This window comes from Cavia porcellus, unplaced genomic scaffold, assembly GCF_034190915.1.
Source record: "Cavia porcellus strain 051 isolate PalLab524CR breed Dunkin Hartley unplaced genomic scaffold, mCavPor4.1 scaffold_8, whole genome shotgun sequence".
Taxonomy (NCBI): domain Eukaryota; kingdom Metazoa; phylum Chordata; class Mammalia; order Rodentia; family Caviidae; genus Cavia; species Cavia porcellus.
In genome coordinates, this window is record NW_026947491.1 from 43526286 (window position 1) to 43552428 (window position 26143).

Sequence of the window (26143 nt, forward strand, 5' to 3'; positions counted from 1 at the left end):
TGTAGCAGCCAACAGCGTCCTGAGAGGGCATGGCGCCAGTGTGGGAAGATAAACCTTACTATCATTGCCTGGGAGTTGTGGTGCCGTGGACCAGGATACGAAACTTACTAACATCTTTATCTGCTGTACACCCTCCATTTATCTGGTGGGGACTTGGTGGGGACTTGAAGGAGACAATGTGAGCCGCTCCCCTGGAATATAGAACAATTGCTTCAGCATTGGTTAAATTGAGTTTTGTCTCTAGGCACTGATTTGTCCAGGGCTGGCTGTGGTGTTTCCTTCTCTTCATTGGGTTCTGAGCAATGCAAATAAGGCCAGCTGAAGTACTGATACGTCTGTCATTTTTTTTTTTTTTTTTGGTCTTTTTCGTTTTTATCGGTACCAGGGATCGAACTCACGACTGCCTGCTTGCAAGGCAGGTGCTTATGCCGCTGAGCTAAATCCCCAGCCCCCACGTCTGTCATTTTTAAGGCTACTCTGACCGTTTCCTGTTTCCTCGAACTGTGTTGAATGCAGTGGATGGCAGAGTCAGTCAGCTCCAGGAATGTCAGCTGGGTTTGAGCCTTGAAATAGGCTATGACTCCCCAGGGTACAAAAGTTTACAATCAGAAACTGAAGCAACAGCCTCCTGGATTCATTCATATGCTTATCCCAGTTGAGTTACTTGCAGACTGGTATTTATGTTTATCTCTCTCCTTGCACTTTGCAGAGATGCTTTTCTCCCCACCTGCCCAGCTTGTCAGTCACGTAGTTCCCATCATCCTTGAGCCACTTCCATCTTTATAAGATAATAAATTCTGTCCACATATCCTCACTTGGATGGGACTTAGGACCCTTGGCTGCCCATAACTTTGGATTTCTTGGTGTCTTTATTCTCACCATGGGTTACACTGGAGGTGGTAGATTGGAATTAACTTGCTGGGATTCCAATAACATTTCTATGGGATTACAAGTAAAATCTTCCGTTGTGAGGCAGATTAGAAAAGGGATTATAATACTTAGATTACAATACTTAATATTTGGATTATAATAGAGACTCCTTTGGAATTTACTTCCCCTAGCCCAGACCTCTCTGTCATGACATTGTCTTGTGTCACTGTAGCCCCTTGAACCAGCTGAGGATCACATCTAGAAACACAGATGGGTCGAGATCTTTAGACTCCCCCACAAGAGACAGAAGGAATCTATAATATCTTGTGCTCAGTCTGATTGACCAGAGACGATGTAAAGCAGATGCAGTTTCATCCATGGACAAAAATCTCAACACTTTATTCATCCCTTGGCAGGGAGTGGGGGTACATTTCCCAGTCAGGTGGGGTGGCTGGCACATGTGTTGTCTAAAGTCCAGATAGTACACAGCACTGATCATGCAGAGACAGGAAGGGAAGCAATAAGTTAAAAGCCACATAAGTTATGAAAAAATAATATATACTTTACATATCTCATATTCCCACTGAGGATTTGCTCCCTTGGAAACCAATAAATAGCCCGAGAAGAAAGCAGCAATCAGCACCCTGTTTGGGGACCTCAGGGATGAATACCTGGCTGAGTTTCCTTTGGCCTGAGAGTTGATAGCCCACCAGCAACCCTGCAGGCCTCTAGGGCCTTGGGGATTAGGTGAGGTCAAGGACTTAGGCCACTCTGTCCTGGAAAATGTGATGAAGGGATCAGACAGGCTAAAAGAAGAGGCAAGAGAAGGGGTAGCTGGGGCAGAGGGAGGGGAAGAGGCTTGAGGAGGTGATGCTGGCACTGCTGGTTTTCCCCAGAGAGGGGCCAGGAACATACCTACCAATCCCAGGTCTGCCTGTGGATTAGAAGTTTTCTCTTTGGCTGAGCCCTTTTAAGGGGTCACGGGGTTTCCAGGCCAAATCAGGGCTCAGAAGCTCCCGTCCTCATGGCCTGCTGCAGGTAAGGAGAGTGGACATGGGGAAGGGTAGGGGCCAGAAGGGAAGAAAAGAAGATGTAAGTCCTTGGGGTGGGTGTCCTGGGCTCTTCAGTGAATGCAGAGAGGGGAGGGCTAGGCTGTTTGGCTAAGTGTGGAGGAGAACAGGGCCCTGAGAAGCGGAAGTCAGGGAAAGTGGCCTGGGCTTTTACCACGAGGATGGGGCTAGGAGTCCGAAGGGCCCAGTGCACCAGAGCCAGGTGTCGAGGCTAGGAGAGACCTGGGCTGGGGGCAGAACACTCAGCCCAGAAGTGCAGGAAGGAGACCACGGCAGGAGGAGCTTCTGGAGAGGTGGGGGAGCTGGCTGGAGGCACCTGCCTGTTTCTGACTGTGGTGTCTTGGGAGGGGCCCACAGGAGGACAGCAGGGCACAGGCATCCAGTTTGATCTAAGGTCCAGGCTCAGGTCTTGAGTGGCCAGGGTCCCTTCTCCCCTTAGTCCCTAATACTGTCAGGGGAGCCCAAGTGCAGGAAAGCCAAGGATCCTCAGCACCAGCCTCCTTGGGAAGCCCAGACATGGCATAGGACCAAGTGGTCCTCCCAGCCCCTCCAAGGCCTGGGCAAGGGCACTGGGACCAGCCTCAGTTCTGAGGCACAGGCAAGGCAAGGCTTTAAACAGGAGTTTAGGGCAAGCATTGGGCAAAAGAACTGAAGCACCTTGGTGTGAGAGCCCATGCTGGAGAAGAGCCTCAGAAGAGTGAGAGGTGGACACAAACTGACCCCTCAAGTTCCAGTTTACTCAGCAGAGAAAACCTGTGACCAGCAGGTTGGAAGAGAGGACTGGGACAACAAAGTCAGAGTGGAGCTGGTGGCGCTTACCCTGGCGCTTACCCATAAAATAGCAGTCCCAGTTTGGGACTCTCAGGTCAGTATCAGGGTTTGTGTCCCTTGCCAACCTGGAGTTCCTGAATGTTTTTTTTTTTGAGTCTAGTTTAAGTCCCTCCCGCTGCAGTCGGAGTTTCCTGGGGCTCCTGGGGTCCAGCTGCCTTACTCTGAGGCCTCCGACTCCTGAGAGAGGTACTTCTCTGACATTTCGGTGATTTGGATTACTGGTCCTCTGCAGCTCTTCTTCTTCCTTCTGGAGGGGGCCTTGGAGAGGCCTGGCTTGGGGGACTCTACAGGGGACAAAAGAGGTAGGGCAGGGAGGGGCTGGAGGTCTGAGAGTGACTGAAATGTCGCCCTTAGAGTCATGATCCCTTCACCCCGTGCCCCTCCCTGCCATCGCTCTTGGGCAGGTTGACTTACTGGTTCTGGGCCAGGACTGCACGGTGCTGACCACGGTGGCAGAGGCGGAGGGCAGGTCCATCCTGGGGGAGGGGGAGCATGGCAGAATGTGGAGGCAGCCCGTGGCTTTAGCTCCTTTGGGGTGGGGAGCTGGGGGCTGGCAGGTTGAGGGCAATTCTTGGTTGTCACTTTCAGCCCTGGAGTTGCCCTGTTGTGTGACACTGGCTACCCAACTTGGCCCCGCCCCTTCTTTCATCTGTATAAATGGCTAACATTTGCATATAAATGCATATAAGTAGATGTATATTTGTATGCATGGTCATATTAACTTTCCTCACAACTGATAAATCCAGAGGTTTCCAAAGGGCAAATGGAGGGTTTAATGCATTAGGGCAAGATCTCAGCAAATACTGAACCAGGCCTGCAATACAGTTGTGCTAGGTCCCCTGTGTCACACTGGAGGGAAGGCTGACCTGTGTGGCCTGGGGCGCAGCCCTCTGCAGCCCCACCTATCCTGCCTGGGCCATACCTGTTCTCTTCGCCTTCCACTAGCTTGCGGTAGGTGGCAATCTCGATGTCCAGGGCCAGCTTGACATTCATGAGCTCCTGGTACTCCCGCAGCTGCCGGGCCATGTCCTGCTTGGCCTTCTGCAGGGCCTCTTCCAGCTGGGCCAGCTTGGCCTTGGCATCTTGGAAGGCCAGCTCGCCCTGCTCCTCTGCTGCCTTGATGCTCTCCTCCAGTTTCAGGCACTGCAGCCCACAAGACAGAGGAAAGGAGGTGGTGAGGAGGGAGGGGTCAGGGAGGGGGCTGCAGCCAGCAGTCGCCTGTCATTGGTGTGTATGAAGGCTAAGCAGTGGCATTCCTGGCTGCATACGAGGTTGCAATGCAGCAAGCAGGAATTCATCAGAGACCCTTTCCTTGGCCAGCGTGAAGTGTTGCAGTCACCAAAGGAGGCTGACCCAGCTGTGCTTCCCGGTGGCCAGTGACTCAGCCCTCCATTCCTTTCTTGGTATGGCTGGAGTGGGTAGCAGGGAGGCAAGGGGGTGACGTGGTGGGGAGCTCTGGGTCCAAGCAGCTCTGGCCCACTTACAGAGCTCGTTTCTGTGCAGTGCTCATGTGCAGAGCCTAAGCAAGTTGTGCCACAGTCCTGTTTGATAGGTCAGGAAACTGAGGCACAGAGGCCCTAGTCAACCTGCTCAGGGACTCTGTGGGGTCTTGTGTGTACTCAGTGCGCATGAGTATGGGTCCTGCAGAAACTCACGTGGCTCTTGATGGAGACGATCTGGGACCGAAGTTTCTGGATGCGCACGTTGAGGTCAGCAATCTCGCAGCGGTGGCTCTGGAGGGTGCTGCCATACTCGGCTGAGCGAGCAGCTCGCTCCTCCAGCTGTCAGGGCACGAGGAAGTCACACTCCTTGCCTTTGGCCTGCTTCTCTCAGCCCCCAGCCCCATCTTTACCTCTGCAGCCCACCCCTTTGCCACCTCCCTCTGCCCCTCCAGGTCCTGCTGGTTGGAGAGCCTTGGTACTGGTAGGCGGACTCTGACCTTCGGAAGCTCATGTACTGTGGCCTCCTTTTCTCCTGCTGCCCCGGGCAGGGGCTGAGCTCACATGCTCCATGCCTGCCTGCCCTTGCTGCCCTGCCCCCAGCCCCGTGTTTCCTCTTGTCCCACCCTGCACCCTGAGACCCGACCTGGCTCCTCGAGTATGCCTCGGCCTCCTCCAGGCTGCGGGCCGCGATGGCGTCGTACTGGGCCTTCACTTCCTCCACAATGCCGCTCAGGTCGATGTGGCAGCGGCTGTCCATGCCGACAGTCACCGACAGCTCCTTCACTTGGGCTGCCAGGTCCTTCAGTTCCTGGACAGACACAGATGTGGGGGTTTAGGGCCAGTGGGGAGGGCCCAGGGGTCCTCAGACAGGCCTCAGCCTCCATTCCCAGGAGTGGTGGAGCGGGGCCGCTGCTCCCCTCCTGCTTCCCTTCAATCCTCACTCTTAGGGTGCCAGGGGGCCGCCCACTGCCCTCTGCTCACACAGCCGTTTTCCATTTCTCTGATCAAGGCGAGGATGGTAGGAAGGGGCAGCTCCAGGGGCCCACTCCATGAACCTCACCCCATGCTGGTTCCCTCACTGTCTTTCTGTTGCCCACTCCGAGGCTGGGCCCAGGGAGGTAGGCCTCCGCTCCCCACTGGATGGGAGCTCCCCGAGGGCCTGGCAGAGCCATGCCAGTGTCTGGGACCCACACCTGGCCAGGTGGCACCTCAGTTTGGAATAAAGGCTGCTATGGAGGAGCAGGGTGGGGCTTGAGGCTGGCAAGCCTGCACCCCACTCTCTGGCTTATTGAAAATGGGTACAGGCTCTGTGAGGCAGAGGGGCTGCTATGATGTTAGGTTCAGCCCAGACCTCCTCTAGCAGCGGGGAGCTTGCCCCCAAATACGATGACATTTTCATCTTCCCCTCCCTGTTCTCAGAGGGTCTGGAAAGCTTACTGCTTCCCCGAGGTTTGCTCCAGACTACGTCTCCATGGCCTCACAGCTCACCCTCCTTTTACCCCTGTGGTGTGGGGACCAGTGAGTATGGGGGTGTCTGGATAGAGCCCAGTGGTGCTTTCAGTCCTGGCTGGATTTGGCAATTGATATGGCCCAGGAAAAGGCAGGGTACTGCCAAGAGATGCCACAGGGGTGAAGGAATCTGCGAAATCTAGCTGATGGGGCAGCCTCACACCCTTTCTGGAAAGAGGCAGACCAGGCAACAATGTGGAAAACAGAAGCAGAAATTGGAGCATTTACAGCATCTGAAGATCTGTCCAGACTTGCTGCCCCCCTCTGGAGAAGAGGGTATAACAATGCTGGATTGTGGTGGGGAAGGGCCTCACTGGGAGGGGCCCCAGCATCTATCTGCAAGTTGGCAAGAATTAAGCCCATGGTTCACTTTAGGGCTTTCTCTGGTAGTCAGAGCCTGAGGAGGCTGCTGTGCATGGCTGCCCTCTTTGAGTACCTCCTGACAGTGCAGACAGGAACTCCTGTGGGGTAACTTAGTGCTGCTTAGTAAACTGCAGAGCTTGAGGGCACTGTACCCTGAATGCCCCCATCTCTCTTTTTTTTTTAAATTTTTTTTGTCTTTTTCCTTTTTATTGGTATCGGGGATCGAACTCATGACTGCCTCCTTGCAAGGCAGGCACTTATGCTGCTAAGCTAATACCTAGCTCCAATGCCTCCATCTCTTATTAGTCAAGTAACCCTAGACAAGTTTGTAAACCCTTCTGAGCCTTAGTTTTATCATCCGTGAAATGGGTATTATTATATAGCTGAAAATTATTAATGTTTATTAGATGTTTTCTCAGTGCCAGATGTTGCTTTAAGTGCTTTAGAATTTGGTAAAAAAAATCCTCACAATGGCCTGGTGAGGTACTGCTATCATTCTTTTCATTTTGAAGATTGAGCAAGCCAGACAGGAAGATGTTCCTATTCACCTGGTTACTGAGTCCGTTCATCTCCAAGCTGCTCTCTTTAATTGGTAGCTTTAATTCAGACTTGTTGAGGGAATTAAGTAAGATTAAGTCAGGAAAGCATTCAACACAGTGCCTGGAATGTAGTAGGTGCCCAGGAAGCACTGGCTGAGGACATTATCGTAACTGATAAAAGTGAAGAAGCTGGGGTGAAGTGTGGGGTGCTGTTTAGCCAGCCGCTGCTTCTCTCACAGGGATCGGCTCCTAGGAGGTGTGCCTGGCTGCAGGGGTTGTCAGCAGATTCCAGAACTAATCTCCTTGGAACCAGGAGATATGGGTGGGGCAGGTTGCGTTCAGGCTGGATGCATCCAGGTTCCACTTGTGCCCGGGAGCTGGATGGTACCTCAGTGGGCAGGGGGAGGGTGAGCTTTTGTCTTGGGGCTCAGGGTCCTGCTGGGCCCGCAGGGAAGGGCTCTGTGCGTATCCTGGCCATGCGCGCGCGTGCGCGTGCGCACGCGCGCGTGCGTGCGTGCGTGCGTGCGTGCGTGCGTGCGTGCGTGTGTGTGTGTGTGTGTGTGTGTGTGTTGGGAGGGGAGGGCTGTTTCCTGGGACACAGGATGAGCCTTACAGCAATTGTTTTCTGGTTTAATCCAAATCTGAAACTAGAGTGTGAGACTTCCGGAGGCTCCCCACACTCCACCGTGTTTCTCTTCCACCCTGGCGGCCCTGGTGGAAGTGTGGTGGCCTCTCCCTTTGCTTAAACCTGTCCTAGTCATAACATGACTGGTCTACAATGAGATGAGCTGTGAGCCTAAACCACACACCTAATTCTGAAGATTTAGTATAGGAAAAAGAGTGTAAACTAACCTTTTTTTTTATATTGATCACATTGAAATTACCATATTTTGGATGTATTGAGCTAAACTATATTACCAAATTTTTTTTCCTTTTTTGAAAGTGTGGCTACTAGAAAACTTAAAATTGCAACTGTGCCTCATTTGTATTAGTGTTGTTTCAAGATCCAATGGGGTGGGGAATCTTTTGAGAAAAAAGCTGTCTTGGATATGGAAAGAAACAGAATTCACTTTCCACTGCCATTTGCCACCTTGCTGCTACCAAAAGGAGCACTAGACACCATACAGTTGCCTTGCTCCGGTTGGGTAGCAGTGCCTGGCAACTGATAGGCGTGTGGCAAACACTTGTACAGTGAAGAAATGGGCTTAGTTTGCATCACAGGCCTATAAGGTTGGTACCGTGACTCTCTCCATTTTGCAGATCAGGAAATTGAGGGGATACATAGCTTGCCCAAAGTAGCAGAAGTGGTCTAAATAGAGTCCATGAGGCTGGCATTTGGGGCAGGGGTCAAGAATTTTTGTGTCTCTGGCCTGCCTGGGGGCCCTGGTTTCAGAGGTTTCTTTGGCTGCTCTCCACAATTTTGGGGCCTCTTTCCTGGGTTAGAGCTCAAGCTCTGAGCATGCTGAGATGCTGAAGGAGCAGAGGGGAGCCCTGTCCCATGGGGCTACACAAAGAATTTGGGCAGGGGAACCCCTAGGCCATGTAAGCCAGCCTATGGGCCTGGAGCCTTGGAAAGTGCTCAGGGCTTGGCCTGGCTGGGGAAGGTTGTGCTGGACAGGGCACTTTGCAGGGCTGTTAAGGCAGGTGACAGGCTGAGCCTACTTGTGAGGATTGTGGCTGTGCATAGCCATGAAGTCTAGTCTCCCACAGGATGAGGCTGTGAAGCCGGGGTCTGCATACCGCAGGGCCCACAGCAGACCTTTTTACTGTGTGATGACTGAGCTTGGCTACATGGGCATCTCTTGGCATCAGCAGTTTTAAGCACACACCATTCTGCCTACTCTGAGTTATACAGAAGATACTCATGCAAGGGCCTTTGAGCACAAGAGCATCTCTTGGAATCCCTCATCTCAGAGAGAGAGAGAGAGAGAGAGAGAGAGAGAGAGAGAGAGAGAGAGAGAGACAGAGAGAGAGACAGAGAGAGAGAGAGAGACAGAGACAGAGACAGAGAGACAGAGAGAGACAGAGGAGAGAGGAGAAGGCTCATTCTGCACGATGCCCAGAAGGTAGCAGTGGAGTGGAGGGGCAGCATCCAGGGGCCAGCAGAGGCCCCTGGTGACCTGCTGGCAACACAACAGGCCTCTCTGGGTCATTGTCTATCCTTGAGCAGCTGAAGACTTAGGAGAAAAGTGAGAGTGTGTTCTGGAGGCTACTGTGTCCTGTTCTGCAAGTCCTGGGTTATTTTGTTAGAAGCTAATATTGTCTGGGAGCCAGGACCAAAGCAGGGAGGGTGAGAGGCTTGCCCATCAGATCTGGAGCTGTGTGCACCTGTGCTCTAGGTGGCAGGCATTAGCAAGATCAGCTCCATCTGGATAGCTGTTCAGGGCCTCTGGGTTGAGGCCAGCCTCTAATCCTCGCCCTGACACACCTCAAGCCCTGCATGCCCTTAGCACCCTAGCACATGCAAGGACATACACATTATCCCTGGGGAGCGGCTGTGGGGAGCTGCCTGTATTCCCTGAAATGAGCGCTGCTGACGGGTCCATGCCCTCTGACTTCCTTCCTTCTTTTCAGGGTCCCCTGCCCACGGAGGAGACCTCACTTACCTGCTCATAAATGGTTTTCATCAGCTCCAAGAAACTCTGCAGGCCTTTTAACTTGGTTTCCAGTTCAGTCCGGCGGAGGCACTCAGTGTCCAGATCCTGGTGTTAGTAACATCAGTGAGAAGTGGAGAGAGGGAGTGGTGGGGTGCTAGGGAGGGAGGGCCAAGGGCACTGACGCCTGGGCAAAGGAGCAAGATGCGGACAGAGGCATCACTCTGGTGTCTTGTTTTTGAGACTTTTGTCTCTGAGGACTTTGCACGGGCATAAAGGAAACTGGACAAGCCTGAAGGAAAGGGGATCAGAGCGGGAGGGAGAGCCCCAGGTGGGGGCAGCTTACCTTCTTCAGCTGCACGAAGGTGAACTCCAGGTCCGTGCGTTTGGAGATCTCCTCCTCATACCTGGGTGGGGTGGAGAAGAGAGGACTCAGGGGGACACGGTAGGAGCTGGGGTTTCGGTCATTCTCTTTGGATGGGACTCGGGGCCTCTGCTATCCCATTCTGTGCCTTGTGCTTACTAGAGAGAGTGGCTCCCCCTTTGGGGGTGCAAAGCGCTGTCTTTCATGCCGCATGCCTAGTACCCTGCACGTGGCTCCTGTTCTCTGGCTTCTTTCTGATGACTGCCCAGGTTTTCTCTTCATGCTTGGCTGTACTACCTCGTTCAGCTCTTCACCTGGCCTGGGGTGCTCTCCTCATCTCTCTGGTTCCTTCCAGACAGTCACTGCCACGAGTCCTCCTCGCTTCCTTCCTCCTCTACCTGCATTCTCTCCCACAGCCCCACCCTTCTTCCCCCTGCTCGATAGATAGCCGGTGGGATGCCATCGCTGTCCAGAGTGACAGAGTTGGTGCAGAGTAAGTTTATCTCTCATCTGCTGGCTTCCTCGTGTGTGTGCTGGGCCCCAGGTGCCCAGGGATGTGTGCATACAGAGGTCGACGACGTCCATCCTGGCTGCCGTAGCTGGGGTACCTGCTGTGCGGTCCATACTTTAAGGGGTGCCCCAGATCTCTTCCCAGGTTGGTCTCTTCCCTAGTCAAGCCCACTTTGTGTTTGCAACAAGGACACTGTTGGAGGTGGGGTGGGAGTCTTGTGTCCTTGACCCTCCCTCTTCTTCCAGTTAGACTTTGCTTTGGCCCCATGGCCAGGTGGCCAGCTCACTGGCCTCACACTCCCAACCCCAGCCTGTGGCTTCTGCATCCTTCCCTCCTCTCCTGGGAATGCCTGGATTGCTGGTCTCTCTCAGGGTAGCCACCCACTTACCCCAGTCTCAAATCACACAGCCCCCATGGCCACAGTGCTACTGGCTGGACCTTCCTGCCCTCATGTCTTGTCACCCAGCCCAACAGAAGAGCTGAGGGAGAGTGGACCTAAGGGAGGTCAGGTCCCGCAGGGCATATGGTCTCTGAATCTTGGGGTGTGGGTACAGATGTGGTCCCTGGCCATGCCTTGGGTTCAGAGTCTGAGGGGGGCTCTGACCATCCGCATCACTAGTGCTGACCAGAGGAGCAGACCAGGGAGACTATGCCCTGTGACAGGTGATGTGAGCTACCGTTGGTCCTGTGCTAGGAAGCCCCCCACAATACCTGTCCTGTGACCCTCAGAGCCTCCAGCTGGGGAGGTCCTGTGAATCCTCATTTGACAGAGGAGGAAACTGGTTTGGAGAAGGGCTAGGGGCACTTGTGCTGTGTTGGTGGAACAGGACATCAGATTCTGCTTCCTTGCTGACTAACCTCTGCCATGGTGTGCTTTGGTTGTGATAATGGTGTGCCATGAGGACTGAGTGGGTTAATACATAAAGTGTTTACAAGGCTCCCTGATACCCATGGGAGCCCTGTCCTCCAGTGTTCTTGGGGCGAAGCCTCAGGAAGCAGGGGTGGCTACACAGGAATCCTCAGGACTGGGCTGACATGTATAGCTTCCTCCTGGGACCTGGGGGGCTCTGAGGAATGCCTTGCCCTAGGGCAGGGCTAGGGAGCCCCTCACCTTTCACAGGCAAGTGAGTGGTTCAGCCCCACCTCCTAGGGGCAGCCAAGTCCTGCCAGCTGGCAGACAGGAGCTGGAAAGAGAGGTGTGCTGGGGGCACAATACTGTCCTCACACACTTCTGTCCTTTCCACCTTCTGTTGTTCCCTTTTCTCCCTCCCAGGCTGAGGTCTTATAACCCTGGCTCTGATTGTCACTGAGTAATTCTGATTGGGGCCTGCTCCCGGACTTCATATGAGCTCTGTCTTCTGAAAACTCTTAGGAGGAAACTTCAGACTTTGGATTGGGGCTGCTGAGTCCTGTCAGAACTTCGCACCCCTCAATGTGTCCTTTTTGGGGACCCCGCAGTCTCCCTTGCCTCTCCAGAAGTGGGTTTCCTATCCAGAGATGGGGAGAGTTGCTACTGGATAGAGACCCTCCAGGGCCCCGGGAACACACAAGGGAGCATAGAGGGAAGTCAAATCCCCAACGCTGCCCAGCAGAGAAGGATGCTGGGAGTTCAGGCTGGAAGAGCCTCTTTATGGTCTTCAGTCCAAGCGGGGTCTGGCCCTCCAGGAGTGGTATGGAGGGCTCTGGTCTGAGCCCCAGGGCTGAGGCTGGGGGCACAGCAGGAACGCAGCGTAGCATCCTGTCTGGGGCTGGACCTCAGTGCCTCTAAGGCTTCTGCTAGCCTCCTCTGGGCTCTGGGTGGGTCCCTTCCTCAGCGAGTATGTTGCCTGCCTTGGCCCACACAGTGTGATGCTCTGCTGTATCTGAATCCCGTTTCCCTCGGGTGCTGGCTCATCCATCACCAGCTTGCCCAAGCATCTGTGGCATCCCACAGCCACTTGCTGTGTGGGCATAGTCAGTTGTTTCCACTTGCTGGCTCTTTGTTTTGTGCTTAGTAAGACAAGCATTAATCTAGCCAATCTGTGGGGTCCGTGCTACATAGAAGTCCTTGGGGGCCTCCATCTGCACCAAGGCTTTAGGAGACAGCTTGTCCCCCACTTATCCCAATCCACTGCCAGTCTACTAGCCACCAGCTCTCAAAAACCAGTCTTAAGCCCTTTTTAGATTGTCACATCTGTCCCCCTCCCCCGTAAGTTGTTTATTTCTGGAGTGAGGCTGATCTCATCTTCTTGCAGAGGCAGGGCCCGGCTCCTCCCTGTCAGGGCTCCACCCGCCTCTCCTGGGGCCCCAGGCTCTGCACAGCCAGGCTGTGTTCCCCAGCTTTGGCTGGTAGACCCACAGTCTCTCTTGCCCCTCTGGAGGTGGGTTTCCTACCCACAGAGGGGGAGAGACATCCTGATTTTAAGGCATCAAGTTAGTGTGGCAGATAGGCTGAGACAGGAAAACACCCAGTAGTGGTTGTACAGGACTCTAGCTCTGTAGGGCTCTCGTGGGCACAGTCTGGCTGGGCTGATGTCCTACTGCATGGCTGTGTGGCTAGGAACAAGCCCTGTCCTATCTGGACCTGTGTTATTCATGGAAAGAGGACCAAGGCATCCCACTCAGCCATTCTGTTATTCTCTGAGGGCTAAAGACCTAGGAACTGGTGACAGGGGCCGAGGGTTCTGAAGGACTGATCTGACTTTGTGGTCAGGTGTTAAGAAGCTGAGAGTTTCTGAATGGGCAGTCAGGCCTGTGTTTCCTAGGACTTGGGAGGGCAGAGCCCAGGGGAAGTAGTAGGTGACATAAGCCGCAGCTCAGACCCCTAGATTGTCAGATAGGCTGCTTGGTTGGCTGCTCTGGAGAATGTAGGTTTCCTCTCCTACTGGCAGGGTTTGGGCTGCCCTGTCCTGGAGTAGTGGGGGTTGAGGCATTCAACTATCTGTTTTCCCCTTCCTGTGGCTGGGGCCCCATCTCAGACAGACAAGACCCAAAGAGGGGTGCAGCAGGGTACATTTTCTCCCTTGCTCTGCCTCTGTGTCCCTGAAGCCCTGCCCACTGCCTGACAGAAGGGATCACCTCTTCCCTGAGCTACCCAAGGGTCTACCCTGCCAATTCAGTCCCGCAAATTCATATCAAAGACTAACTGTGTTCTGGGAACTTCATTCTTCTAGGGATTGGGAAAGCTGCCATTTATAAATTCCAGGCACCATGCTGGGTTCTCTTCTCCCTCTCCCTGCCTCCTGAGATTGCTATCAATCACTGCCATTCCTATTTCACACAGGAGCTAGCGAAGGTGATGGTGGTGGGAAAGGCTAAACCCTCCCACAGTCTAGTGCCCAGGCCTGGCCTGTGACCATCAGGTTGCTCTGCTCATGTGCTGTTTGCCTGTCTGTGTCTCGCTAAACTGTAAGCACATTTGGTATGTGGAGGCTGTGTTTCCCTTGTCCTGCAGTTCCCGGGCTCCCTCAATCCCTCACACATGTCACCTACAGGGCTTTGCTTCTTTATTCAGATGAAACCCACCCTTTCTGCCCCCTGCCTGTACTGGGTGCCTCTCTCTCCTTTCCAGCCAATCGAAGTCAAAATCCAAATCCATATTCAGAGCAGAAACCCAGCTGTCATTTTAGGAATGTGGTTGTGCCCCATGCCAGCGCAGTGTGGGGTACAAGCAAGCGTGTTTACAGCACCAGAGTGGGGCCTCTTGAACAGGGCTATGGCAGTACTCAAGGGCCAGCCATACAAAAGCCAACACAGCACTGTCTGTATCGTAAGCTAGTGGGGGGAGGGTGGCAGCTGTAGGTTCCCTGCCACATCCCTGGCATTTAGAGTGGCATCTGACACATATGAGCCCTCAGTAAATATCTCAAGAAGACCAATGTTCTATAACTTCCTGCCCCTTCCTCTGGCTGGAGTGTGTCCCACCTGAGTACAGCCTGACCCCCACCCTCAGGCCCTTGCCTCTGGCCCCCACTGGAAGCCACCTACTTGATTCGAAACTCTTCCACCTTCTCCAGCACCTGCAGCAGATTGGCCTCAAGCTGTCCTCTCTCCTGGCTCACTTTGCGCAGCTCCTCTTGCAGCCGGCCCTGGTACGCCTCATAGTGGTGCCCGAGGTCAAAGGCGGTAGAGTCCTGGCCCTGCAGGAAGCTCCAGCGGGTCTCCAGCAGCTGGTTGCGCTGTTCCAGGGCTTGCACCTGGGAAAGCAGGAGGGCACTGAGTGGACCAGGGATGGGTGAGCCGGGGCGCCCGTGGGACGGGCTCCCTGGGAAGTGGCTGCCCATCTGTGCACCTTCACTGGGGCCTCCCTCTGGCATCGAGAGCAGGGAACCTTCGGTTTCTGATTATTCAAGTTGAAGATGCTGAGATAAGGAGCAGATGGAGGCGGGGCAAGTTAGCAGAGGCTTGTTGGGGCGCTAGCTGAGGGAGGTGACTAGGGTGTGACAGTACCCACAATGGGACTGGCTGTCCAAGGCCATCTGGGACTGGGTTGGGAGACCCTTGGGAATGTGAGGTACCAGAGACCCATCTGCTCCTCCCCCAAGGCAAGCCTGGTCTCATCTTGCCTTGGAAGCTCAGCAAGGTCTATGCTGCTTAGCACTTCAGGGATAATCCTCTCAACAGTCCCAGAGTTGCAGGCTCTTTGAGCCTCAGTTTTTCCAGCTAGAAACTGGGGACGATGTCATCTGCCTGTCTTTGAGAGGTGTTGGGGGCAGACCCTGCTGATGTGCTTGGAATAGTAATGACAGCCCATGTTTGTGTGGCACCTACTGTGTGCCAGGCCTGTTTCTGAATGTTTGCCACCTTTAACTCATTAGGCAGCTGCTTGTAACAGCCCACAGCATTGGTATTACAAGCACTTTTTACAGATGTGAGAACCTGGTACAGAGAAGTCAAAGAATTGCCCAAGGTCATGAAATTAGCAAGTGGCAGAGGCAGGCCTGGAATCCAGGCAGTTTGCACTGAGAATTTCTTAACCATAGCAGCATAGGTTTCCTAGTGTTTCTTGGGTCACTTGGGCCCCAAGACACTAGCTTCCCTTGTTGAGCAGGATTCTGCCTCTGGCTCCGGTCAGGTTTGCCTTGAGGATGAAGATGCTAGGACTCTGAGCCCTCTGGCTCCTCACATGCCTTGCTCTGGGGCTTCCACCAGCACTCTGGTGGCTCAAAGACCACATCCCAGGCAACAGCATGCCATCCAGGATCTCTCTCAGGTCTCTTCTCCCCTCCCTCAGGCCAGCCTGATGTTCCTGGGCCTCCCTGGTCCATCCAGCCTCCAGCCTCTCTTGGGCATTGTCCTCTCCTCCGTGGCCAGCACTGCCTGCCTCTCCTCCTCTTGTGTGCCCCGGAAATCCTCCTGCAGGAAGCTCTCCGAGACTCAGCTTGGAAAACTCCTCCTTCCCTCTATCATCAAGACCTCAGTTCCTCTGCTTCTCATGTGTCCTGGTTATCGGCCTCCCTCCTGGAAGACTGGGAGCTACTGGCTCCATGTTTGGGGTCCCTGCTCTTGAAGCCCAGGATATGGATAGGCTATTGAGGCATGGCTGTCCCTGCTATTGCACAGTTGGGCTATTTTTGTCATAAGGGCTCTGTGATCAGTTGTGTTGCTTCCTGTGACCACAGACATATGACCTGGAGCTGGCCCCAGCTCCAGGACCACGGCTGAGAGCTGCCAGAAGCCTGGGGCCTAGCTACTCTCTACCCTTTATTTACAGAGGGTTTCATAGAGACCCTGAGGCAAGGAGTTGGGTGACTTGTCTAGGGCCACATAGCTTCCCAGAAAGGCTTCCCCAACAGCTGTTGCCTGGGCTGACCACCCCTGGCCCTCTCCCTTCTCTCTTGCTGCTCTAGCCACACTCCACATTTTCCTTTATCTTCCAAGACCCTCTCATGATTTTGGGAAGCCTCATTTGACATTCATAGTAGACAAGGCCAGTGGCAGTGCTGGTTACTGGCATTTGACAATGACATTTGTCGGCTGTCGTTTCTCTGCTCACCTCCCATCTGCACTGGTAAGTTCCTCTTGAAGCTGCCTTAAGCCTGCCACCCACTGTTGTCACAGCCAAACAGGTTCAGTGGGGATGGAGGGCAAGAAGGTGTCTGCTTGCTTAGTGTGTGTGAGAGGGAATGTTGTTGGGGGGAGGCCTTTGCTCACCCCACCTTCTCTCAGTTTTGACAAGCAGGAGTCCTGTGTTTACAGTAAGGGTGGGGTGACAAGAGAGAGGTGAGACTCCTTCCTCCACCCATAAACAACAGAGAAACCTTCACACCAGGAAGTTCTTCCCTTGTCTAACTTCAATGTTCTATGCTCCAGAGGTGTCTAGCTGGCTCTCTATTTTACAGATGAGGAAACTGAGGCCCAGAGGCCCAGAACTCAGTGTGGCACAACTCCGTGGTTCTAGACTATGCTTGAGTAGAGAGCGTGGGGAAGGTAATTTTTTTTGGTGGGGAAGAGGGGAAATCTGAGCGGCCTGAGCTGGAGCTGCTGGCTGGAGTTGGGGAGCATCTGGGCGGGGAGATCACTCTGCTCCTTGAGTCTGCTTGGCAGTCCTTTGGGCCAGGCAGGCCCTAGTCAGATCTCTTGCCTTCACCGATGCACCACACAACCCCTTCTCAGGAAGGGCTGGTCTGTGTCCTTCTGCATCCAGGCAGATGGACACCTTTGCCGTCACTCATCCTAGAGGAAGATGTGATCCCCATCTCTCTGTCTCTCTGTCTCTGGGCACTTGGCTGCTACTCTTTGGGGGTGCGTCTCTCCCTGTAGCCTCTTCAGACTGTCCCTGGACAGTCCTTCCTCCGTGCACCTGCATGGGCTCTGCTGTCTGCAGGTCAAGAGGCCCGGCTGGCAGCCCCTGTGGGAAGCGGACCCTGCCTTCCCTTCATCCCCTGCCCTCCTGCTGCCATTCCTGTCTTTATCTCACTGCCGTGGCCTTGCCACTTGTTCCCTGAGCAGGAACTTGGGGCCCCCATGGAATCTGAGGCACAGGGAGGAGAAGTGGCTCCCTCGAGGAAACACAGCCAATAAGTAGGAGAAACAGCACTGCCCCCAGGCCTCTCTGCCAGCTCCTGGACGTGTCCCTTCCTCCCCTCTCTTCCTCCTGGTCTTCCTCTTGCTTTAGAGGGCCTGGAAGGGAGTGTGGGGCGAGATACCCTGCCTTCCTTTCTGTTCAATGGTACCACCCTGCACTGCGTCTTATCCTGGGCCTCCCCATCTCTCTCCAGCTCCACGAAGATCCCTACTCACCAAGTTCTCTCCATCCGCCCCATTAGGGCACCTCCGCCCTCCCTACTTCTCTGGGCTCCTCCCCCAAGGGAGCTAGCTGGAATCCAGGAGCAACTGGGGCCAGAACCTTTTACTTTACTTTTCATTCACCTGCTATGAAACATGTATCATGTAGTAGGTGTGTTCTAACTGCTTTCAAAAATTGTCCCATTGAATTGATGAGCCCATTATATTGACATGCACAGAGGCTCAGAGAGATTAAGTCATTTGCCTGAGACTGCACAGTCATCCAGTGGTGGAGCCAGGATTAAATCCATTGATGGTGATCCAAATTTCACTTTCTGAGCCACTGCCTGCTTTCACTTCTTACTAGGAGACAGCCTTCTGGTGATGGTGGTGGGGACAAGGGCCTCACAGTGCTGACATTTCTGTATTTCACCACAAAGGGCGCTCAGCTTGAAGGCCATGTTTGAAGGCTGGAGGCTCTAGGTCTACTAAAGACCTTCCTAGCCCCAGGGCACCGGACCCAAACCCTGAGTGTCCCCTCCCTGTGCCCATACCCACCTGCTCCCACCCTGTCCCCACACATAGGCACAGGCTGACATCAACACTGGCATTCAAGGGAGAAAAGCCACTCATCCTTCGGAGCCAAATTACAGAGCAGAGTGCAGCCTTCCTTTTAAGGGAGTAAGCCAGGAGGAAGCCGGGTTCGGTGGGGAGGCGCCTGGCAGGGCCCTACCTCCCCCGGCAGCTGTGGGAAGCAGCGTTCTGCTCCCCAGGCAGCATCCTCCCCTCCCAACTCCTCTCTGGGCCCTCACATGTGTATGGGAAACTCTGATCTAGACATGTGAGCAGGGGAGGAAAGAAATGGCCCCCGTCTCAGGGGCGCAGGTTTTGTGCTTCACCAACCTGAGTTCAAGTCTGATCTACACCCTATGCTGGTCATGTGGCCCTGGGCAAGACACCTAACTTCCGTGGTCCTCAATTTTCTGTTCTCCACAGGTGGGAAAATACCAGCCAGTGCAGTATTGCTGTGGAGGTCAAATCACATCCCCTCTGCCAAGTTCCTGCTGGGGACCCTTAGGACAGCACAGGGAGGGGGCCCTCAGGACCCCAGATTTGAAGAGCTGCTCCACATTCATTACTCCTTCCCTGCCCTCTCTGTGAGCTTCCAACCCATGGGGTAACCAGCTATGAGAAGAGGAGATCAAGGAGCAGACAGGGGCAGAGTCAGGGGCAGGAGGCTGAGCCTGTTTTCTGGAAGGGTCAGGAAGGCAAAGTTTTCCTTATCTGTAAAATGGGCACAAAATGTCTGCTTGCGGTGAAAGGAAATAGAGATAAGTATGTGAAGCATCCAGCACAGTGCCCAGCGTATAGTAAACAATTAGCTACAATGATGACAATTACTATTATGATGGTTATTCTTGGGCAGGACAGGAAGGAGTGGACTGGGAGGGCTGAGAAGAGGCTTCTCAGAGCTGTGAGTGAGGAGCAGGTCTGGGAGGCGGACAGGGCTGCATTGGGAGCTCCCTTGCCTGAGGGAAGAGTGCTCCAGACCAGCTGCAGGCTGTGGGCAGTGGAGTCAAGGAAGCTTGGGGGCTGCAGGTAGCAGGTCTTTGCTCCCTCTGTTCAGGTGGGCTACAGGAGGCTGCATGGTTCTAACTCTAGGCATCTGTTCCCTGCATTCCTGCCTCCTAATATACCCAGGCTCCCCTGACCCACAACTTGCCGCTGTCCGAGCAGCAGCCTCCCACCCCTTGGGCCCAGCCAGCTCTTCTCGTGGGAAGCTGATGGGCTACCCTGAGAGAGACGCTGTGGGGCCAGAGGCTTGTGGGATGGATGGGAGCAGGACTGAAGCCCGTTCTTCCCTGAGCCTTTCTGAGGGAGCCACTCCCTTGGAATGCTCAGTGCTTCTCCCTAGCTCACTGAGGGGATAGGGTGACCCAGGCCACATGACATGACCCCCAGAGACCACCCTGGGGTTCCTTTGTTTCCTGACACCAGGAGGGACCAGGACTTCCTTCTCCATCTCTCTGCTCAGAGTTAGCCTGCTCAGGGAGCCATGCTGCCACCCCATTGGCTGGAGGGAGGGGTGGGGCATGGTGACCAATGCTCAGGGAAGCAGAGCTCAACCACCTGCCCACGTCTGGCAACTCTTCATCTTTTGGTCCCCTGCCCCTCCACCAACGTCTGCTCACCTTGCCAATCAGGGAGGCAAATTTATCATTGAGGATCTTCATCTCTTCCTTCTCCTGGTTCTTCTGCTGTTGGACAGCTGGGTCTACCTTGAGGTCCAGAGGCACCAGAAGGCTGGGGTTCACCGTCACCTTGGGGATGGTGCCAGCTGGCCAACAGCTTGTGAGGCTTCTGGAGCTGAACCCTGACCCAGGGGCCCCGCAGCTGCTCCATCCAGAGGCCCCAGGCCGGGGGCTGCCCAAAGGGGTCACCTCACAGCCACTGAGGCTGCTGAAGCCAACGACGCAGGATCGGCAGGCCATGGTGCCCCTACCCCCGGCCTGGGAGCGGGAGGGCCTGGTGGGGTGCAGTGAGCAAGCAAGCAAGCGAGCCTTAGAGGGAAGGCGGGTGGCAGGCGGCCGCCTCCTGTCGCAGCCAGAGCCTGCTGGGGACTGAGATGCAAACACCTGTCACACAATGCTCATTAGCTGCAGGAGGGCGGGACGCCTCCCAGCCTGACCAACCTGTTAGATGATGTGGTGCTCCTCCCCCTCTCCCAGCACACACACATCTGCCTCCTCCCCTGCAGGGGGCTCTGCCTTGCAGAAGGGCTGGTCACAGGCCCCCCACTAAACTTGGCTGGCTTGGGGAAGGGACCAAGCCCGGGCTGTCAGGATGGTTTGGGAGTGGGAGGCTGCAAGAAGAAGGCAGATTTAGTAAGGAAGCAGAGAGAAGAGAGAAGCCTGTCACCACAGAGCTCCTGCATACCTGAAGGCTGATGTAGCTGGGCCCACGTAATTCTGGAAAAGATGAGGCAAGTGCAGCCCTGAGCTCCTGATGGCAGGGCAGCAGTCCTGGGCACTGTGCCAGCCTGGCATTGGGAAACAGCACCTTTATTATTTATTTTCTAGCTGCTAAAGAGTCTCCCTGGTTTAGTTTTCCTTTCCTGCCTGCCTTTGCTCATAATTTCCTGCCTGCTATGTGCACATCACTGTCTCAGGGCGGGAGGAGATGGTGGCAAAGTGAGGTTGGGTTCAACATTCAGCTTGGCTGCCTGCCTCTGGTGCCACCTCGGGCAGGTTACCAGACTTTTGTCCTTATATGGGAAGTGGGGATGAAAACCTGGGCTCCATAGGCAACTTAGCAAAGAACCTGTCGGGTCACCAGCTTCGACCTAGTGTGCTCGCCTTCCCAGCCAAGATGGCCTTGGTCAAGCGTAGCTCTCTTCAGGGCTGCGGAATGTTCTCCTCTTCCAGCTCATTCCCTCTTGCTTCTCTAGCCCTTTCACCCCTTTCATGCAGTACAAGGGGAAGGCACAGGTGGTCCCCATAAGGCTTCTTCTATGGGGCAGCAGAGCCGCCAGCCAAAGCCTGTCTCTCAGCCCCCCAGTTCCTGAGTCTCCGCTCTTCCCTTCCAGGGAATTGCCACCCCTTCTGCCAGACTCTTCCTTTCTGCCTGGCCTGGCAGCCCCAGTGGCCTGCTCTATGTGTCTTCCCTGTGCACAGCATACTACCCTCAAGCAGAGAGAGGAGTGGATTTGAGAGGGACTGAGATAGTCAGGGATGGAAGGGGTCCCAGCCCTCACTAGGACCAGAGGGAAGACAGGAGTCTCATAGCAGCATCCTGGGCCTCAGTCCAAACCTTTTGCCCACACGTAGTTACTGCATCACCAGGACTCAGGACTCTGCACTGAGACCATGGGCCTTTCCTAATCCTGGAACCCAAGATCCGCTTCTGGGTTGGGTTGGCGAGGCACTTCGAGGTGACTGGGTCACTGTGATAGTCTTTTAAAATTTAAAAAAATTTGTTTTGTCTTTTTCATTTTTATCGGTACCGGGGATCGAACTCACGACCGCCTGCTTGCAAGACAGGTGCTTATGCCGCTGAGCTAAATCCCCAGCACCCCCAATTTTTTTTTAATTTTTAAAAATAAAAAATTTTGTTGGGGATATACCTCAGCAGCACTGTGCCTGCCTGGGAAGTGCAAGGTCCTGAGTTCGATTCCTAGTACCAAAAAATTTTTTTGTTTAGTACATGTTTTAAAATTTTTAGTGTACATTTGCAGTACACAGCAATTACATTCATTGTGGGAAGTTGGTACGTGTATGTAAGACTTGTTAATTCTTTTTTCTACCCTTTCTCTCCTCTTCCTTCCTCCCTCCATCCATCTCTTAGCCCTCTTTCCATTTGCAAAAGACCTATGCTCTGTGTGATGGTGTCTGCCTCCACTTGGCCACATGAACCCTGCCCCACTCAACATCGGTGAGCACAGCCACCCCAGCCTCTGCCATCTTTGCCCTGGTCTGGTATCCCAATGGCATGTGACCAAATAACACCAGGCCCTTCCCCACCCTGGTCACCCTTGCCTGCTTCATGGGGAAGTGAAGGGGCAGGCAGTGGCATCTGGGCTCTGTCAGCACCAAAACAACCAACTAGATGCCAGCTGTGACCCCAGTGCTTCCTCAGTGCTTGCTATGACCACTGTTTGAGGGAGCTGCTTGAACTTACCACCCCTCAGTACAAAGGAGGAGCCTGGCGAGGGGTCTGTGCTAGGCGTTGGGGTGTACAAGTTGTCAGTGACACACAGGTAGTCCTCCATGCATTGGCTGTTGACAGCTGGAGAAGGAGCTCTAACCCTTCTGCTGTTACCTCTAAGAGCTGGAGCCCCAGGAAGTGCAGAAGAGAGGAAGGGAGGCTGGTTCCTGCTGCTTGCTGTCGGCCCCAGTCAGATCCATCTTCCCACTCAGCTCTTTCAGCCAGATGCTCAGATCTCGTAAACATCTCTGCACACCTGAATCTGCTGCTGCTTTCTGACTGCTGTCCCTGAGCAGTGGTCAAGTCACAGCTAATTAACAGGTCTGGCTTCCAGGCTGGCGTTTTGGGGCACCATATGGCTCTCTTTGGAGATGTCCTCCCTCCTTGAGAAATGGAGGGCATCCTTTCCTGGGCAGGGATGTGGGGGCCTGCTTGCTCCTCCTCTCTGGTCTGCAGTCTAACTTGGATGCCGTTTTCAGGGAGTCTTTGGCTGGCTCAGTTCTGGCTGCCAAACAGGAATGGCAGCCAAAAAAAAACCACAAAAACAAAACCTAAAACAAACAAAACTTCCCAGAACTGTCCAGCCCTGCCTCCTTCTCCCTGTCCTTCTTTGTCCTTTGTTCCTTTCCCTGTCCTAGCTCCAGCCATGACTCTCTCCACACCTTGAGTGTCATCTGATCCAGGCCACTGACTCTGAACAGGGGCTCCCCTCGCATTATCCATGAGGACCGCCACCTTCCTCGATCCCTGGACAGGACTTCCTCCTTGCCCCTAAGAGGAGCCTGGTCCACCCAGAGTCCTGTGCCCCAGGGGAGCTGGAAGCCTGCTGAGAGCTAGGAGCAGAGGCCTGATGGCCTCTTGGTGGGTGTTTATGTACCTGGGCAGTCTCCAGATCCCTTCTGGGTGTCCTAATTAACAGTGTAGGGCTTCAGGTAGGGATGAGCGTGGGTAACTTCACCTAGGGGTGTGTGTGCGCATCTTATGGGACTCTGGAGTCTTGCTGGTTCTTTAGTGGTCTAGGGACGAGAATCTCAGTCTCTCCTCTCTCTTTCCACAAGTCTTTCCCTGTTGCTTCTGGTCCCTGTAACTTGTGACAGGACACAGTTCAGCTTATCCGGGAGACAGAGAGGGCTGGCCAGAGGCCAGGAACAGGAGGAGGCTCGAGTGCTCAGAATCTCCAAGGGGAGGCTGTCTTGTGTCCTCTTTGTCCTGCCTCTCATTGCTTCCTGCATGTCACTGCTCCTGCCCTCTGACCTGTCTCCCTCTCATCTGCCTCCTCCCCTGTATTTGCTGCTGCCTGTGTTGCCTCCTTCCTTCCTTCTGCCTGTCGGTCCCACTCAGTCTCCTGTTAGCTCAGAGTTCTGCCCAGCCTCCTCCAAAACCTCATCCCTGGGGACAAGAGGCATCTGGTTCATGGCTGGCCGGCCGCATGGCCTTATGGGAATGGCATCCCTGTGTCACAGTTTCAGCACCTCCTCTTTGCCCTGCTCCCCATTTGGCCTGAGGCCTGGCCTGTGGAGGGAGGCCTCATAGCACAGAACAGCCAGACATACTTGCAGAATGAATGTTCCAGTGAGCACACACCAGCCTGGCTCAGGCTCAGAGGCTTGGGGAGCCAGGGCAGGTGAACCAAGGAAGAGTTTGGGTTCTTTAGGGTGCACTCAGCCTCACTGCAGAGGGGCATGAAGGAAAGGAGGGCCTCTCCTCCGGATGAGTCTTCTTAGGCTGCTGTTCATCCTTCATTCTCTCTCTACACGTGTCTGTATATCCACACCCATGGGCTCAGTGGTCTCTCCTGATGAGGCTGGGAATGCCTGGCCTCCTTTCTCTGGGGGTTCCCTATGACAGGGCTGTTCCAAAGCTGAAAAAGGGAAGCCTTGCCCTGGAGGCCAGTCTTGGTAATGGGGCCTAAGGGCCTTTGAGTGACTTGTGGTTATGTGATAAGAATTTCTGAAGGCTCCAGAGCTGGGAGCTGGGGAACTGAGGATAGGCTTGGGAAGGGCTGGGGCTCGAAAAAGAGAAACTGATATCAGCAAGGATGGAAAAACAGAGCCTTTTGCCCAGGCCAGACAGACTCTGGGGACCTGTGCAGGGAAGGTGTGGATCCTGAGGAGGGTGTCTGAGACGGTGGCTTAAGGCCTGGAGGGAGAGGAGGATTCGTCCAGGCTGGCATGTCATCATGAGCCGCAAAGTGAGAAACTGTGTGGGATGGTGATGAGAGCTGGAATTACTGGCGTGTCAGAAGTACTCAGAGGAACTCTGGCTTCCTAGGAAGCTCACAGAAGCTGCAATCAAAATATTTCATTCCTGGGCCCAGAGTCCTTCAGTGGCTCCCTGTGGCTCTGGAGATAGAAGATTTGTTGTCATAGAAAGCAAGATCTTTTGCACCTGCTGCCCGCTTCTGCTCTGGGCCCAGTGCCTCCCTGCCTTTCCTCCTCAGCCCTAGCTTGTCTCCCCCAGCCCTGGTCCCACAGCTCTGTGTCCCTGCACAGTGCAGGGGTGCTGTGTGTTTGCTCAGGTGGTGCAAACAGAGGACAAACTTGTCATCACATACAATTTTATTGGACAGCACTGGACTGGAAAGAAGGCAACCAAGATGGCTAGGAGGTTGCAGAGTTCAAGACTGGCTTGGGGACAGCATGGAGGGGCCAAGAACCCGGGACCTGTGGATAGGAGAGGCCTGGTTTCTGGCCTGGGGCTCTGCCACTCAGCTGCTGTGTGCTTTGGGGTCAAATGCTTGGCCTTTCTGCATCTCAAAGGCCTGTACAAGTAGGTTATATTAAATGATCATTCTTTTTCTCCAGTTCCTTTCTCTTATTTTTTCCAGTTTTGTTCCATAAATGTTCCTCAAACTTGTCACCCTCCTTGCTATGCCAAGCACTTGACCACGAAGCTTGCTGCGGTGCTGGGCGACTGTGCTCTGTAATGAGGGCAGCCTCGAGGGCCAGGGCAGGAAGCATCAGCTAATTACACTTTCCTGCCTTGAGAGCACTTAGTCCAATTTGTAATTATTTATTGTTGGTTGTTGACGTTTTTTGTGTCTGCCTCCCTGGTCAAGCACAGTTAGCAAAGGACAGTGCAGAGGTTTGTACCCTCTATGTCCCAGCGCTGACACAGGGCCTGGCGCACAGTTGGTGCCTTTCTGGAGTGGGTAAAAGGCCACTGTCTGTACAAGCTGTTTGTTCTACTGTGCTGTGACTGAGGCTATGCCACAAGAGCTTTGGGACTCTGTGGGCTGAGGAGTTCAAAATGGGATGCCCTGTCCATGGGCCTGCTCTGGAGTGTGCCCCACAGGACCTGTCTTCCTCCTTGCCAGACTGAGCTGGGCTGATGCAAGTGAGCCCCAGGCTGACGTGGGTCCTCTGCTCCGAGTGTCAAGTGGGACACTGCCTCTCAGCTCCTGGAGATCTGCTTCTTACTCCTTCAGTTTCGTGGGCAGTATCCAGTGGGAACTCTGATGACTTCCTGTCACAACCAGATGCCTTGATGGGTGACATAAGTGGGGTGCCCTCGCAAAAGGAAGAGAAAGAAGAAGGCTCTCCAAACTGGCAGCGGACTTACTGGGTCTGGAGTTTGGAGAGACATACACCAAGGGCAAGGCAGGGACCAAGCCAGAGGTCTCACACTCCTCTCCTGAGGTAGAACCCAAGAATGGCACATGCAGCATTCCCTGGACGGGCCTCCCCAGGAAACCCCAACCTGGGCCTGTCTGTGTGGGTGCTGGCTTATGCTGGTGGCACTTTGGCCTGCTTGCCAGACTTGCTTCTGGGTGGAGAGGAGCAGGAAGAAAGATTGCACAAAAGGAAACCAGCTGGGGAGTTTGGCTTCCTCCTGTGGATTGATACCAGTTAGCTGGAGGACCAAGGGAGCCCAGGCTGCTTTGATTCCTGCGGAATCACTGCGGCCTCTTGCCTGTTTTTTTTTTTTTTTTTTTTTTTTTAAGAAATGCCAATCTCAGAAAAAAGCCTCACGGTGCCTAACTCTGTGCCACCTTCTGTGTCCAGCTCATGCCTCCAGAGGCATGAGCAGGGTTCCTACAGCCTTATAAACCTTAGAGAACCACTCAGTGCTCCTCCCCCTCTGTCCCCTGTGGCCCTAAGCACACTCCTTCTGCCTCTTCTTGCAGGAAGTCTCCCTGAA

At 54.2% G+C, this 26143-nt stretch overlaps 1 protein-coding gene across 1 annotated transcript; it reads right to left on the minus strand.

Annotated features, from left to right (window-relative positions):
- Nucleotides 1-1239: 1239 nt before the first annotated feature.
- Krt80 (keratin 80) lies at nucleotides 1240-19984 on the minus strand. The gene is made up of 9 exons (XM_003475771.5): nucleotides 19492-19984; nucleotides 14060-14268; nucleotides 9565-9625; nucleotides 9231-9326; nucleotides 4857-5021; nucleotides 4427-4552; nucleotides 3694-3914; nucleotides 3186-3247; nucleotides 1240-3055 (listed from the first exon to the last, which is right to left on the minus strand). The coding sequence occupies exons 1-9, from the start codon at nucleotides 19789-19791 to the stop codon at nucleotides 2928-2930; spliced, it is 1368 nt and encodes a 455-aa protein (XP_003475819.1). The 5' UTR covers nucleotides 19792-19984; the 3' UTR covers nucleotides 1240-2927.
- Between the last annotated feature and the right edge of the window lie 6159 nt (nucleotides 19985-26143).

What these genes read in the sequence shown, in the direction of transcription:
- Krt80 (XM_003475771.5), bottom strand. Translation starts at nt 19,791, where the DNA reads ATGGCCTGCCGATCCTGCGTCGTTGGCTTCAGCAGCCTCAGTGGCTGT. An exon ending in CCTTCGTGCAGCTGAAGAAG is followed by an intron (nt 9,327 to 9,564) that starts GTAAGCTGCCCC and finishes TACTAACACCAG; the next exon opens with GATCTGGACACTGAGTGCCT. An exon ending in TCGTCTCCATCAAGAGCCAC is followed by an intron (nt 3,915 to 4,426) that starts GTGAGTTTCTGC and finishes TGTGGGCTGCAG; the next exon opens with TGCCTGAAACTGGAGGAGAG.